Source organism: Cariama cristata, unplaced genomic scaffold (genome assembly GCF_000690535.1).
Source record: "Cariama cristata isolate BGI_N322 unplaced genomic scaffold, ASM69053v1 scaffold37605, whole genome shotgun sequence".
In the NCBI taxonomy this organism is placed as follows: domain Eukaryota; kingdom Metazoa; phylum Chordata; class Aves; order Cariamiformes; family Cariamidae; genus Cariama; species Cariama cristata.
Window position 1 is genome coordinate 1 of NW_009617594.1, and position 17495 is coordinate 17495.

Below are 17495 nucleotides of genomic sequence, written 5' to 3' on the forward strand. Positions count from 1 at the left end.
AGATAGATAGATATATATCTATCTTTGCTATGCCTATGAAGAATATATTCTCAGTTATTTGTGGTTTTCCATTTTCAACTAATGTGAACGTTCTTATTAACCTTTGCACTGACAACATCTTCTAAAAAGTCCAGGGAGAACAACTGGTTCATTTGAAACGTTTACACAGAGCCATGTAGACCAACAAGACTATCTTGATTATCTAGTTTGACTTCCTGTAGAGCATACATCAAAACATTACACCCACAAATTCTGAATGAGCAACAACATATTTCTAAAAGGCCATTCAGCTCTGATTTAAAGAATATAGACAACAGAAGTTTGGGACAGAAGAATCCCAGGCTGTGGCCAAGGACACAAACTGGGCTGGCTACATAGAAAGTCTAGCATAAGAAAGATGGAGAAGTCTTGTTCCACTTCGATTGAAAGTTGCAATCATTCTTAAAAATAAATAAGACAGTCTTTCCTAAATGTTTAGCTTTCTCCCTTCCCAAGGCAATTTGAAAGACAAAACAGCTCACTCTGCGTATGCCTAATCAACTTTTAGCATTAAGTTTTCACATTCTGCAACTTGTCAGAACGTAAACAGCTAATTTTTTTTTAAAAGTGAATTAACCACGTCACATTAATAAGTCCTATGATGTTAAAAAGACCAAAAAGATCTAGTTTGATTTTAAAAAAATCCTCAGGAACAGAACTGAATAGTCTCTCTGTGTTACCCCAGTGTGGGTGTCTTGGCTATTTGCAAACAGAGATAAAAATCTGTGAGCAACAATTCGGACTTCCATGCCTCAACTTGTTCAGGGAGCAATATTCTCACTTGGAGCTTTTGATTTGACTAAATTACTTTAAATCAACAGCACAATAGGGAAAGTGAGGGAAGCACAATCAGCAAGACACTCAGAAATATTCTACCCAACATTATTAGCAAAGTTTTATTCAACATAATCTGCTTCAAGAGTCACTAGAGCAGTTGTGAATGTCTGTTGAATTTAGATGCCTTCTTCCCCTGGCACAAGAAAATAAATGCTTACGACCATGGTGCTTTGAGAGCATGCAAATAGTTTTGGTGGGGTAACCATGCTTAAGAATTACCATCACTATGACTGAAGCACAGCACTTCTAGTGTTCCCCAATTCAGATGGTGATAAATTGACATTTTCAACAAGTGAGCAGAAACCAGCCATGACCATGTAGTACGTTCCACATAGCCAAAGGTGATGGTAACGGAGACTATTTCAGTTTTTGTTTTTCATTTTAAAAGTAGTTGCAAAGATAAAAATGACAGAACTACAGACGGACAGAATCTGTGAAGACACATTAAGCTTTTAGCAACAGAAGTGGATGAAGCTTGCTTAGGGCCTATAGTATGGAATAAACACACATCATCTTTATCCTTAGGTGACCATATCCTTTAGTAAAGTTCCACAATATCGAGCTAATTAAAACTCAGACCTTAATTAGGGTAAAGAAAACTTATTTATGTCCTTTATGATTTGAAATTAATAGGACTTTAATTGCTATCACCTGCAATGCTATTTTTCAGATTGGCTTTAAAGATCACTGTGTAACCATGCACGTACTTTTGTTACCTAAATAATTCAACCACTTAACTTCAATTTTTTAAAATAGAAAAAGGACAAGTCCACTTGATGAACTAACGACCTGGACCTGCAAATTTCCAGATATTATCAGACGTGAAGAAGATGGCAGATCAATGCTAAAACTACATTTTCAAATCATGTCTTTCAGTCTAGTAGACTAGTAGTTATTCTAGCAAACATCTCTGCTTAATTTCGTCTGCATCCTTCATTATCTCATTCTTATTGCTATCACTAATCTTTTTACTGTAAACAGTAACTTCAAACTACCTAAGCAAGTCCCCCCAAAAAACCCCACTGAAAAGCCTTTACATCTCTCTCTCCCAAAAACATGCAATAATCCACACCAGTATTTTGTGATATGCTCACAAGGTCAACATTTTCAAAAGAATTAATGATTAGTAAGACTTTAAATTCTGGGGTGCTAACTTTTTAATCCTGTAAAGAAGTTTTTGGAGAATGAGTTTTGGGATTAAATAAGCCATTATCCAGACACGGGATGTCCACTGATGCACATCACTGACAATCTTCTCCAGAGACAGAAATTCACAAATTCACCCCTTACTCTAGGGAGCATGGTAATACAACAAATACTGACAACTGCCACAGTGCTACCAACCTTCGGCATCACCTTCACTGCAAGGTAAGAAGCTTAAATAATTACTCTAACACTGTTTTAGGATCACAGAGCATGGAGTAGGGGTTCTTTTTAACAAAGCAGGGCTCTGTATCATCTCTTTTACTCCTCCTGCTCTCCTTCCCCAACCCTGGCCTCCTCATGCCAGCACAAAGAAAGCGGAACAAGTCTGAGGGTTGAAGGCTTGAGGCAAGTGAAGCTCCTGATGGAGTGGGGTCCAGGAGTTTAGAGAAAAGGAAGAGCCCAAGTTCCCTCATTGAGTTGTTATTCCTCCCTTCACCTCCTCCCTTAAAACAGTACAGGAATAAACCAGGAAAAGCATTTAATTTCTGCTTCACTCTGCCTGAGTGACTGGGAACTCCCAACGTAACACCAATGAACTGGGTGTTTCTTTAGGAAGCCTGAAACGTCCATGTCTTTCCCCTCTCAGAAATTAAGTGGTGCTAGTTGGGTCATACTCACACATACTTTAAGAATATTTTAGAAAAGGAAACCAAGCATACAAGCCCAACAAAAAAACCCCAACAACAAAACCAAACACCTCACCAGAACTACCCCTGGACAAACTGTATCATATGTTACGGCAATCAGGGACCAAGAAGTTTAAAAACAAAACAAAATACAAAAGAATTGATAAAAGCTTTAGGCAAGTCTTCAATACTTTCTCATGTTTTATCAAGGTATCAGTTAAACCTGCTTCATTCAGTGAAACACCATAGATAGCAAATCAAGACAGGATCTGATCTGACTGATGCAGACCAAATTTTCAAAAGTAAGTTCAACTAGAGCACACTCCAAGAGTTAACAATGTAGAAGAGAGGAAGGAGCTCTGAGGTTAAGGTCAAGGGCAGCATCACAAGGATACCAGACTGAAAACAGGAAAAGAAAAATGTTAAGGCTGACACTAGGAAAACATTTATTATCATGAGGATAATTAGATAATGGAATAATTTCCCAAAGGAAGTTGTTGAGTCAAACACTAGAGGCAATCAAAGAAAATCTAGATAAAAACACCAGGCCATTGATCTGGAGGGCAGCCCTGCACTAATGACCCAAGAGGCTCTTTCCAACTCATTGAGGATTCTCCTCTTGAAAACAACAATTCTGAACTTTCTATACCAACACGTGAACAAAAAGTAACTGCAAAACACTGTACAAAACCAGAGAAGTCCTTTAACTGGAATCTTGTTTTCAGCTTACAGATTTTTTTTTTTCCCTCTGTAGTACTAAGAATCTGTGTCTATATATGCATTCATTACTTCTAAAAAATCCTACCACACATTGATCAGCACAGTGACACCGAGAAGATAAAGAAAGCCATGAAATATATTTGCCAAAGAAATGACAGGAGCTATAAAACTTGCCTTATGAAACACGATGGACATCATGAAGAAATCCAGCAAGAAATTTTCTGAAATGTCTCTGTAGTCAAATCGGAAGAAGATTACAGTAAAGCTCAAAGTAACAAATTGATTAATAGGATTACAGAATGAGGAGCGGAGGAGTTTCATCCCAGCAACTGTTATCAGGATAATATCACAGCTGTAAGAAAGGCAGAAAGAAAAACCTAATCAAGTCAAAGTCATAAAGCATTAAATTATGAAGCTCTTAAATACGAATAGCTGTACCAGATGTATTTTAGACGGCTATGAATATCTAAATCTACACATCTTATTGATTTCTGACATTAATACTATGTTCTTTTAGCAATCACATTTATTTTACCCATGTGCAACTTCGTATTTTTCCTTTATCATTATCACACACTTGTAATCTGTAAAAAAGAAAGAACTCTGTACTAAAAAGAGCAGAATTGATTATTAAAACCCAAGAATCTAGAAAGGATATTTTTACATAGCTCTTAAAATAAAATTTGAGTTTGGGAAATATCTTGGCACTTTCATTAAACATTACTGTAATCTGAAAAAAACATCTTGAACTCCAGGTTTTTTATTACTAGAAATGCCACTTGATGATATAGTTTATAATTATTCTCATAATTTCATTGCCCACAATGCCAAAATTCTGGATAGAAACACCCATAGACATGAAGTGCTTTAAATCCTTACCATTGTTTTTGACCAGAAGGTCGACTGTTCTATATAGCAATTCCCTTCATCAGATGAAAAGAAATTGCATGTTGCATCTATACGTTCTAAAATGCATACAATCTGCATTTTACTCTCCCTTATTGTACTCCAGAGAGTGAACTTAAGCTGAGAACTCTGACTAGTAAGTAAGCACGCAGAAAATCAAAAAGTCTAAAAATTAAAGTGCTTGCTGACGTATCTCCAAGAAGATAATGTTCTTATTTGAACTCTACAGAAAACTACACAGTTTTCCGTGTAAGAAAAGAAAATACAATTATATGAGAAGGAAAGATGGAGGTAATGTGTTGGCACCCCTTGAATTTAAATAACCACTCCAGTCTCCGGATACATATCTGAACTCAGAACTTGTGGTTGTTCACATTTTTAAGATTTGGTTTTAAGATTCTTTACGGAATTAGAAAGATGGTCTTGCTTGGACAGCAATTTTGATCTCCCGGATAATACAGCCTATTCTGGGGGTCAGATCCTAGAAAGGTCTCAGACACACATTATTAATTTTTAGATCACCTGAGTAGAATGAAAATCCAACCTTGTCTCTTTCTCCAGTGCGAAGGGACAATCAGGCAGCAAGCAGTTGTCTAAAGCTAGCCAACCGGAAATCCTCAGGATAGTGATGTGTCTGAAAATACTACCCCAGGTCGAAAATACTACCCCATCCTAATTCACTTTGACCTAAGACTGCAGGTGAAGATCTTTGTCTCCCCCCATCCCCTCCAGCACAGCTAAGTGCTTCCCATCATTCTTGCAGGGAACTGAGCACAGATCTTTTCTTTCAAAAGAGCAATCATGACACCAGACTTTTCAACAGCAGCCTACTGGTTAGGCTACTTCCCTGGGAAGGAAGGAACCCAAATCCAATCACTTTCCAGCTCTGGAGGGTTTCAGACCCACATCTCACCCTCAACTCTTCCTTCCTTGGCTGAATCTGTGCCAAGGAGTTAAAGAATTTTTTAGCCAGAAAGGCAGAACGTGATTCTACATCCCTGTTGATGGGCACTCCCCTGAAAGGCGACACAGTATTGGGCTCCAGGACATAAGCACTTGCATGGTTCTGAATTTTATTCAACAATCACTAAAAACCACAGGAATAGGTCAGGAGCGGGAATTGGAATACATGATTCCTGCTCCTGTAAGAATTGTCTTACCACCAAAGCAGAAGGAATCAAGAGCAAACTTCTCATAGCCTCTACTTTCCCAGTAAGTGCTTAACAGTTGGACTCCTGTTAAATGAAACGGGCAACAGCACCTTCTCCATCAAGGTTTTTCAATAGAAGGAAATCAAAGCAGTATTTGTGAATTCAATCCTGATCACATACCAGGGAAGCTGCAAACCAGCTCTCAGCTCAGAACCTTTGGGTTTCTGGGGCCTAGTTAGGATAAGATAAGAGTCAAGTGATTTATTCAGAAAGCTCTGGGAATGTTCGAGTTCATTAGGAGGTTCAAGTCCTAATGAACCATCGCGTCAAATTCAGGAGTACTTAGTGATATTAGATACCCTCAGGGTTTTCTGGCAGTTGAATATTTGGATTGCAGGTTTGCATGTTTCTGCCCAAGAACTGTACTGGATCTATTCCCGAAAAGACAACCCAAACCTAATAGACATGTACAAGTAACTCCCTGTGAACTGAGAGCCAGCTGACTTCTCTTAAGTAAATTAAGCACACTCAATTTTTGGGAGACGGATTGGTTTGATGCTGGTGAAAATAGATGAGGACTTCAATGCATAATGAGTGACTCAAAGTAGGCCAGGTATTTGCAAAATGTATGGAAGGTTCTTCTCCATCCTGCTGCAAACAAGGAGACTACCTGCTGCCACGACTGACACTTGACAGGCCAGAAAGCTCTAAAGATGTTTTCATCATTCTAGAAAGGCTCAGAAGTCTGTACATTTCCAGGTTGATTTTATGAGGCATTTATTCATTATTGTGTGTCTTTCATAATGCAGATGCAACTTTATTTGAGTGCAGGTCATTCTAAACGATCACCAAGACATCACTGTTGAAATGAAATGCCAAGCTGACCTTATTTCTCACCTTGTCAAAGCTGTTCTTTTCAATTTGCCCCAGATTTCTGAATGGAAAACTAGCAACTAGGCTAAATAGATTCTGAAGCCACTAGAAGCCATCCCAGTGTGTCCTGTGTGAACCGGTTGGATCTCACATTCTTCGGAAAGAAGGAAATTATTGCAACATTGAGGAATTTTCACACGGAATACTTACAGATCATAGAGCAAGATGAAGACTTTTTCCTCACTGGATCTGTTAACACGTGGAAAATTTCACCAAAAATGACATTTTATAAAATAATGCTCTCAAGAGCACCAGAAAATAATTTGCTCATTATCCCTCTTCTTTAAAGATATTGCCACTCAAGATGCTTTTCCTGGGACCATAAGTCCCAGCAGAGAGAAAGCAAGAGAGAGACAGAAGCCAGGCTGATTTCAGAAGCCTCTGTGGCAGGTAACACGGGCAGGCTTTTCAGCTTGTCAGCGTGCATCCCGTTAATAACCAGCACATCGGGGTCTGGAAAGCTCAAGCAAACTCCTGACTGTGAAGAAGCTGTTCTGCCTCCTCAAGAAGAAAACCGCTTCCATCCTTTAAATCACAAAGCAAGATGAAGCTTCTTTTAAAAATACGTTCAAATTGAGAAAAATTCCAAAATCAAATTATGCAAAACATACTACCGCAGACACAGAGCGGGAGAGTGTTGCCTTCCCTTCTCTAAGGTACAATGTGGTCTGATTTTTGGGTGGTAAATAACTAAGGAAATATTGCAACAACAGACAATGGGTATTTACGCGTTAGGGCAAAGGAAGTACAACCTTCAGTAACACTGTTTATGGAATGAGCAAGGAGAATCCAGGATCCCTCACGGGCTTACAGAGTTGAAGAGAAAGAGGTCGGATCTGAGGACAAATGTTTTGTATGTGGCATTTACATGGTAGCTGTAGGTGAAGCGTATTAAACAGGGGAGTGCCAGAGAAGAAGGGATACTGCTGGGAGTGTTGTGATTAGACCTCAGTTACAAGAAAAAGGAGAAAACACAGGTTTTAAATCCAAGGTGATCACATAGACACAAGGGAGAGAGGGAAGGAAAGGATTGTCATGGTATTCCCCTACGGCCAAACGATCAGAGGCAGACAAATGTAATTACTTTCTTTAATCTCAAAATTTCTGGGGGACTGACTCACTACTTCTGAACACTTGAGGGAGGTGATACTTTCAAGTGCAATCTAGCTTGGAGGAATGACTCTATAAAAATAGCACCTTCCTAACCCTACATATTTACTCCGTGCGTGTATTCAGTCATGTCTACTAACTAGTGACAAATGACATTTTGATTACTTTTTAGTTCTCCGAGCACCAGAGGGATAAGCGTGGACTCAGTTTCACCCCAGACAATACACCTAAACTCCTGAAGCACCTTGGCCTTCGCATCTCCCAAGTGCCTGGAGGAAAAAGGTCAGTGGGGAAATACACAGGGTATCTGAGTGACTGGTGAGAGTCTCCCTGGAGAAGTAGTTGTCTGGGAGGAATATGCAGAAAATTTGACTAACACCCTAGTCCTAGTGTCAGCCCCTAAAAGCAGGGATCACCTTTTCCTTATAATGTAGTCCCTAAAGCTGTATTGCTCTTCAAGAGAGAAGAATAATTAAAACAACATGCAATTTTTACATCAAAGTTCTTTAATATTTAAAATTAAGATTCTAGATTATTATTAATACTGAGTAACTCCCTCTCCTCCAGCATTTTTTCCTGCTACTGGAACCTTCCTTCCTGAACACAGGCTGTTTTCTTTGTTTTTATCATCTGCATCACTGTCATCCTGATAAAAAGACTGCAGAAACTTTGCTCGCTGGGGATACTGCAGTCACTAAGCCTGCTGAATATCTGCAGTAGGCAAGTCACTGACCAAAATATTTACCATAAAAGGCTGTCTGCAAGGATCATATTGTGTTTTCATGGATCAGCATCACCAGTTCTGCTTAATATCAGAGACATCAGATTATGGAAAAAAACTTGTATTCCCACCTCTCTCAAACTACTCTTAATGCAGGACTACCCATCATTCTACGCTGCTGAATATTTTATTCAGTCTTGCCTTAAAAGACTTGTGTGTGAAGCTTCCAATAACTCCTTTGGGAGGGTACGCCATAGTCTGAAAAATGCTTGGTTAGGAAATGTTTCCTGATATCCAGCCTAGATTTCTCATTTTCATCTGATTAATTCTAGTTATCCCACTGTGTTTATGCCCATCAAACACCTGCAGCCTGGTATAGCATGTCTTGCTTTTAATTGACATTTAGACATTCCAGATATATCTATATATAGCTCTTTAATCTTTTAATTTCTCTCCCTCTCACTGGAGTCATGTCTTAGCAAGTGCTAGGGTAGTTTTGCTTTTCTCTTTCACCAGAGCCAATGATTATTGTATACTGAACTGATAATGCACAAAAGCAAACTGCGACAGGCATCAGACTTAAGATACAAATTTCATTTCTCAATCTTCAGTCTAAAACCAAATATTCTACTAATGACATTCTTTGAGTTATAATCTACTTACTGTGCACCAAGCTTCTTGTATTTACTAATTGAGAAAGCATCAATGGTGAGGGCATTCAGTATTATAGCTGGATACAAAATGTATTTCTCAAAGCACTGAAGCCACACATAGAGCCTTTCAAACCACATCAAATGAGGAGCATCTGAAATAGAAATTCAGATAACAGGTAGTTTCATCCAATTATCAGCATTTTTTGCACTGCAATACCATAGAAGAAATGAGTTAGCTCACATTAATAAATATAATCAAGTTATGAAACAATGGAATTCATAATTCTTTCGCAATAGAGAAATAATTTTGTTCTCTGAATTTGGAGATTCTCTCTTTTGCTGCTTCTAACTGCACTCATGAGAAACACTCAGAAACAAAAGGAGATGGTACATGCTAAATGGCAGTTTCTACACAATCCAATTGCTAGTCATTATATTAAATAGCACTTTTAGTGATGTAATGACTGCAGAGAGGCCCTCTCCAGCTCTGGCACTGACCTGGTGGTGACCTAGGGAACATCATTTGAACTCTGTGCCTCTCCTTCCCCATCTTACAGTGGCAAAACCACTGTTCATTAGACTGCAAAGTATCATTGACCTCATTGATGAATGAAATATCCTTCGAAATCTAAAGGCTGAAGAATTAACAGGAGCTAGAAACTGTCATAGATGTTTCTCAAAACACTTAAACAGCCGTTGTAAAAAGTATCTGCCAGAATCACATCATTCACCACTAAAGAATACGTTTTTTTGCAGCAGACTTTTCTAACACCACCACAGTGCTTAACATGAGTATTAAACAAGAACTGAATGCTCTGTGCAATTCAACTGCTAGGAGAACTTAGGTGAACTGGGTGCAGAAACACTTGTGTTTGTGTACGGACAAAAATAATGTTTTTATTCTCAACTGAGCTCAGCTAGGCACGGTTATTGGAAAAACAGTGAAGGCAAAAAGGCAGAACTTGGTATTGACTCAGAAATAACCGTGCCAGCTACTGAATCTCCAATACTCTTCCCTGCAGAAATGAAAATAATTACATATACACATCCCACCCTCCCACACACACCTTTTCAATGACAAGCAAAGAAGACATGTTGAATCAACAGATTTGTATGTTCTACAGGCACAGTTGTATATAGTATAGGCTCAAAGATCTAAATGCAATCCTTCCAAATTAGCTTTAAGTCATGCTTTGCCAGTATCTTAAGCTAAGGCAATGCTCTTGCAAAAATCTGCCTTCAGAAAACATGATCAACTTCTGTTTCTTGTTATAATGTAAAAATATTTCCTTCTCTTATTACCTAAAGGCCACCTCCTAAAAAGTTCATACAAGCAGCGAAACATACGTTTTGGAACCTAGCTGTTATACTCCATTCCTCTCTCCTCCTCCTGAACTACAAATTGCTCTCAGAGCTCCACTCAAGAACTTCATCCAGCTGCCCAAAGCTGAGCTCTGTGTGAGAACTCCAGCTCGCATAAAGAGATGTGCATATCAAGTAGATCAAAAAGAAGGTAGCTGCAGGAGCAGAGAGAGATGCATGCAGACAATGCAGACAGGAGAAGAAAAAGAAAAAAAAAGTGCGCTTACTTTCAGAGGGGGCCCAGGGAAAGATGTGGATGATTTGAAAATGGCTTACATGAATCTGTGGGGTATAAAAGCAGTGGTGGGAAAGAAGGAGAAGAAATAGCCTCTAGTGTTTCAGGGTTTCTTTCTCACTCAGTCCTGCACTACTTTCTACACATCTATTATACCATAAGCTCATACATCTTGACCTCAGCCTTTCTTCCTGTAGTCAGGGAAAACAATGACAAGTAGTAAATGAGTTATCTCATAGGGGCATCATGAGAACTGGTCTGACAATCGCTATTCTGTGGAAGGCCTGAAAGTTTGAACAGCTCACCCAGAGTCAATGAAACAAAGCCAGGAATAAACTTGTGGAATTGTCATTACCAGCTGCCTGTCTAATTGCACGCAATCATTCGTCTCCCCATAGCACCACTCTTGTCAAAAATTGGGAAGCTGAAAATGAAATTCTATGCAGTAAAAGCTCCTCGCAGACCTCTTGTTTTGTATACTTGTCCTTTCATTGTCCATGCCCGACAACTACAGGATACTGTCCTTTTCCAAGATTCTCTTACTATACAAACAAGGAACCTTTAAGTTCGGCTCCTACATTTTTCTTACATGGTAAAAGAAAGATGACAGCCTGTCAGACATATCTATCAAAGGGATTATACAACCTTTTCCCCAGCCTGTCTCATCTCAGAACATGATAAAAAGCCTCTGCAGCAGCTGAAGGGACTGAAGTTTTGTGGTTCCCCCCCCCTTGTTTTCTAATACACAACCCAGATACCCTGCAATAATACTTAAGCCCCAAAGCACAGAAATGGACCACATACAAAATGAGGACTGCAAAAGAAGGAGAAAAGGCTGTTGCCTGCAGCAGGCAGCATGAGAAATGCAGCTGATCTCAAAGCAGAAGGGTACCCATCTGTGGATATCAGTCTGACAGATCTCTACCCTCAACCTTTTCAAAAGCTGAGTCACTGCATTTAGGAAAACAATGTTTTCTGACAAATTAAGACAGATTTAATCAGGACAAGTCTTTTTACAGTAGTCTTTTATGATTAAGTGATGTAACAAACAATAAAACTTGGGTATTCATCAGAATGACTGATTATCAGGAAGAAGCAGCCCTGAACAATGTTTTCAGTTGGGCATGATCCTTAATAAGATTTATATTTCTACTTCACTTTCCTTGGCATATTGCAGTAAAACTTAAAAGGCAACCTTCAATCAAGTCTCTCGGGTACTTTTTTCATACTCAAGCGTCGTTTGGAAAGTAATCTTTTTGAAAGACATGATTTTAAAAGAAAAAGATTTAAATCCTTAATGCATGGTTTTGCAGACAGTGATCTGAACTCTTTTGTTGTCTAGTTGAAGAACAGACTAAAGTCCCTCAGCAGACTGTGTTCTGACAACGCTGTCTTCAAACACCTCAGGAACATATATTGAGAATGATTAAGGCACAGGATCCATCAAGAAATGACAAGCAAGCTTTTGGCTGGTAGCAAAGGCAAGATGAGAGCTGGGAGGAGAAAAAAAAAGCTGTGCTTCTCAAAGTACACTGGCTGCTTGCAGAAATAACTGTATCAGAACAGGAAACCAGACCTTGACATACTAAAATATTTACCGATACTCGCACGTATCAGGGCACTACCCACTGAAGCCAGCAGACATTACCAAGAACAAATCTTCAAGAAAATTTCACAGTTCCCTTCAATTTTAATGTTCCTCTAAAAGTGTTACGATGGAAATTAGAACTCTAAGTTGCACTACCCTTGCTGTTCAAATGATATACAGTTATATGTCAGAAAGTAGAAAAAATTCTGTCTCAATTTCATCATTTCAATTTTTAAATTATATAAAATGCCAATCTATTAAGCATGAACTATAACATATCAAGCAACACAGCAAGTGACAGTACTGTAATGTAAAAGCAAAAGGCAGATCAGACGACAGCTCACGAAAGGCCACTTAGGGCCAGTAAGATGATGAGGGGACAGGAGCATTTGACATAGGAGGAGAGGCTGAGAGAGCTGGGATTGCTTAGAGTTGAGAAGAAAAGGCTCAGGGGGATATCTTAGTAATGCCTGATTGGGGGCATTTTGGGGGTATAAATACCTGATGAGGAAGGTAAAGTTGACAAAGCCAGACTGTTCTAAGTAGTGCCCAGTGACAGGACAAAAGGAAATGGGCACAAATTGAAATTCCATTTCAACATAAGAAAAAAAACCACAAACACAAACTCAACCTTTCTTACTGTAAGGATGAATGAATGCTGGAGTAGGTTGTCCAGAAAGGTTGTGGAGTCTTCATGCTTGAAGATACTCAAAACTGGACACAGCCCTGAGCAACCTGCTCTAACTGACCCTGCCCTGTGCAGTGGTCTCAGGAGACAACTGCTACAGGTTCACAGATTTGCTGGTGACTGGGGGATAAATGCAAATTATGGATATGCATGGTATTCAAGAGGAAACTGTAAAGCATAATTTATTCTCCCTGCTCTGTTCCTTCTGGATTTTTTTTTTTTTTAAAAACCAAGACAAGCTGCAAGTCATTGCATTCATTGTTTAGAAAATATTTTATTACAAACCTCTCACTTCCCGTTGCTGGTGCTCTCTGCTTTTAAGTATGGGGTGGGAGATCCACAGCCAGGGGTGATGCTTGCGAAGCTGAGGAAGTACGTAATGTGTTACAAATCCCACAGTCCATGCTAAAGCGAACAAGACAATGCTGAGAAATGGCTGGGCCAAGAGAGAAAAAAATGAAACATGGTTATAATTTGCAAACAACATTTTTATAAAAAACTTTTTTTTTTACATTTTTTAACAGTTCCTATAATTGTATTTGTGCAATTAATTTTCTCCTGTGTTCAAACTCTCCGACTGCACAGGTGGATATGGATTTTGAAACATGTATTTCGCACACATAATTAACCAATTTTTTCCTCCCTAACTGGAGGAAAAAAGCAAGTGATCAGGCTTATTCATTCTGTCCCGTAGGTTCCTTATCATAAAAGAGCTGTGGATATACAGAGGTTTAAGGAAAGAGATGTCAAATAAGTAACACTGAAATTAATACAAATATCCATAAACTAACTGCCTTGCACATAAAAAAAAATAAAAAATGTTCTCATGACTAGTAAATAGGTTTTCACTAAATTCTCTTCCCACAATCTCTGTTCTTTCCAGTTAAAGCACCTTGTGGTTTTGTATAAAAGAGATAATACCTTAGGGTAAAAAATAAAAATAAAAAAAAAGATACGCACCCTTAGTGATAGAAACACAGTACTGGCACTGACAGCAAATGATAGAACAGCAGCCGCTGTGCAGACAATGAGATCCGATTTCAAGATTTCTTTCTGTGAAAATAATTATTTTATACAAAATTAGCAAGCCAATACTATTTTAACCAAAGTAAACGACTCTGGTCTCAATTACTTTCAGTCTGCATTGTGATAAGGCTAATCAGCACTCCTCGATACAAAAGTATTTTCTCCACTCTGCTTTGGGAAATTATTTCTTCACACTCTAGGTTTGTCAAAGTAATCACATTTAAATTCATCATGCTTAACTTTAAATTGTATTTTTTAATAACATAGTTTTAAGATTGGAGAAATGAAAGCAATACATCTTCATACCGAGTCTGATTCTGTTTAAGGAATATAACTCTTTCACATTATGACTTATTTATTTTTGGGAATCAAAATCCTGGTTCCATTTCCTATTTGCAAGCATTAAGATTTCTTCAGATTAATTTTCTCTTGTACTACTGAAATGACTCAGGCTTTTCTGTAATGTCTTCAGAGACACGAAGTTAATACATTTATTATGTTCTAAAGAGACATGTCCCATTCTCTGATTTTCTGTATTGGAAGTCAAATTTTGGCAAGATTTTATGGATTTCAGACAAGGCCTTTTCTAGTGTCACTGAGTGATAATGAAAGGACACGTCTGCCTTTGCTTAAAGATCTATAACTAGGGTAGGAGTAACTTTATTTCTAAAGATTGGAAAATATCATTGTCTTTCCAGCCCGTTTTTCTTGTGATTAAAATGTCATTCTCAGTAAACAAATAAAAAAGATAGCTTGCGATCTGTGCAATCTTCTGAATTGCCCTTCAGAGGTCACCCAAATGTCTTTGTCAGTAAATGAAAATTTTGCCTTAGATTTATGAGAGGGGCATTTAAGTTCAGCACTCAATACTACCGCTAAGTTATCAAATGAGTAACTATTTATAGCTCTTGGTTTAGTAACTGACTTATGCTTTAATTCAAAGACATCTAGAAACAACACGTGAAATGCAACGCTTCTGTTAGAATTAGCTCATCCGATTGCCTGGTGCTGCAATCTAGATAGTCTTCATTTTCTCTCATCAGAGAAAAAGAAAGAAAACCAAAATAATGATGGGATAGCAAACCTGCGAATAAAGGAGGTAAAAAAGCAAGCAGAACAAGTGAACAACAGAAGGGTTGCGAATTACAGAGGAAGCTGGTAGCAACCACTATATTTAGGCTGCCTATCACTCCCTGTTATGAAAGCTGCTTCTTAGTAAAAGGTCACAAGCATCAGCACTTCCACTTACTGCAGCAGGCCTTTGAAATTCAGCACGACTAAAAACCCTACAGGCTCAAGAAGTGCTTTTCTTTGTCCCAGGCAACTCCAATCTGTTTTAGCTGACTTCTCAAGCCCTCACCACTGTCCTTCCCTCCCCCAGGCTGCTGGGGAGCACACACTCCAACAGGACAGCCCTGCACTCCCCGCGGACTAGAGGTGGGAAGGTGTAGGAACACAGTTAGGTCTTCCTAACTCTTCCCGACCATCTTTTCAAAACGCAGCCTTGCTTCTTGGCTGTCATATGCAACAAGAGAACCACAACATGAGGGACCTCAAAGGAAAGGCCTTCTCCTCCCTGAACAAACCTTTGATCCCTGCCTGTCCCCACAGATCCCCTCCATTCGGTTCAGACCTTCTCTCACTAGCAAGTTGTGCCTCCATCTCCAACAAGTGCTTTTAGTATGTGGAGCAGTACTGAAAAATGGTGGTCATAACCTGATAAAGATGGATAAGGCGATTATTACCAATGCATGTAATGAAAATTATTTTTTTCTGATCTTTCCAAATGTTTTTAAAGATGTTTGTATACAAAAATCTACACAAAGTAGCAGTACTTAGCTTATAAAATTCAGCACATGAGAAAGTTAAGCAGTGCCAAATTTACATGGCACTATTTCAGTCCTTTTGTGAACACATATTATGAAAAGTCTTGATCAAGTATCATTCTCTGCACAGCTGAATCCAACTACTCAATAATCTAAAACAAGCTTATTAAGAACAACAAACACACTCCAATCATATTTTCAAGCTCTTCTGTACAACTAGAAATGATTACTATTAAAATGACTTATTTCTCTCACAGTCAGGTGACTGAAGAAGCTGCCATTTTAAGAACTACATCAAATATTAAGAATTTAGCTGTAAAATCAACAGAGGTGATAATAACAGACATTTCAGGGAGAGTCGGCATCCGAACTTTCCATTCTGTACCAGGACACCAAAGAGAATCTTTTCAAACGATTACGTTCAAAAGAGAATGTATTATACATTATATTGCAGGACCGGTATTTCCCACCTTTCCCATCGTTGAGTTTGCAAGAGTTCTTTTTAGGGTGCTCTCACTACTTTTGACGCATTAACAATCCCATACAGGAAAAGGCCTATGTTTTTAAAGCAGTAATTATTATTCAGGTATTTAACCCCAAATTTGACAATTGCACTCCAACTCCGGTAACATTCAAAGTGTTTAAAGTATCATATACACCCAGGTTTGCCCTTTTGCCCTTGCACAGAACTGTTTCAAAACGTAAATATATTGCTCAGCTGCTGACTTGCACACTGGTCCCCACAGGAGTCCCTCCTTGATGTGACAGACACTTTCAAACTTCTCACAAAATGCAGGGGTTTTCTTCCTTCTTAAACAAAGCTGAGCAGTAGCTGCTTTTGTTTCATGTCATGGTATGGTGGTCAGGGTCAGTGGTCAGGGCCCTGGGTATCTCTCTGGCCAAGGAGGATTCAGAGCCACCTTCCAGGAAAAAACCTTGGGCATCCACCTACAGCGTGCCGTGGGTGGATCCGCAGCTTTCATGAAGGCAGCTAGCTCCTGCAAAGCACGTGCCTACCTTGGATGCAACTCTGTTCCCTATCCTGCATTTAGACTCAACTGTCTAAAGCAGGATTTTGGATTCCATTCCCAAGGCCAGGCACTTATGAACTGAATGCTGAATAGCCCTACGATGTGATGCTCGAGTCCTTCGCTGCAATTGGTCCAATGTGGAAAAGTTAAGCTCTGATCACAGTTAAAAATCTCTGCAGTGAGAGATAATCTCTGTTATAGTTTGGGCTGAAAGCAGGCGTTCTTTTTTCTCCATTTTACACACAAGGAAGAAAGGAAACCCCAAACCAACATTGCGACCATTTGATGCCTCAGATTTTACAAGCAGAATATACTATAATGGTGCTTTTTTTTTTTTAATTATTATTTTCAATTATGCTTTTGGAGCTTTGTATAAATCCTTTTACTAGCTATCTAAATGTTTGTATTAAAGGCCAGGAAGGAAGCTGAGTTTGAATGTAACACATTAGCACCCTCAGGCCACTGGTTAATCTAGTAATCAGCCATGTGGATGCCTATAGAAATTAATTATAATGGTAGGAGGCTCCATTCTCAAAAGTTGAATGGTCAATTATCCATCACAGCTGCTTTATAATTCAGGCTTCCAAAGCTGGCAATTCTTACACAGCTATTCAAGCAAAAGAAAATAGTAAAGGTCATGTAACTGAACATTAGAGACGCTGTATTTATTATTCCCAACATCAATGCAAAGCCACTACAGAATACAACACATTAATTTTCAATATTAACCTTGTTTGCTTTCAGCTCCTTGAGGTGGTGATTTGGTTCTGTACACCTCAGGATTTCTGATTAAAATGGGTTGTATTTAAATGGCATGTTATGTAGACCATATGTCTG

At 38.8% G+C, this 17495-nt stretch overlaps 1 protein-coding gene across 1 annotated transcript in view; it reads right to left on the minus strand.

Annotated features, from left to right (window-relative positions):
• Nucleotides 1-3602: 3602 nt before the first annotated feature.
• The window catches only part of LOC104161976 (pecanex-like protein 2), a gene marked incomplete at both ends in the record, with an annotated part of 36847 nt that continues 22954 nt past the window's right edge, over nucleotides 3603-17495 (minus strand). Inside the window, 4 exons of the mRNA XM_009700582.1 lie at nucleotides 3603-3780; nucleotides 8913-9054; nucleotides 13061-13211; nucleotides 13736-13828. Coding sequence (XP_009698884.1) covers nucleotides 3603-3780; nucleotides 8913-9054; nucleotides 13061-13211; nucleotides 13736-13828 — 564 coding nt within the window. The remainder of the gene's footprint in view (nucleotides 3781-8912; nucleotides 9055-13060; nucleotides 13212-13735; nucleotides 13829-17495) is intronic.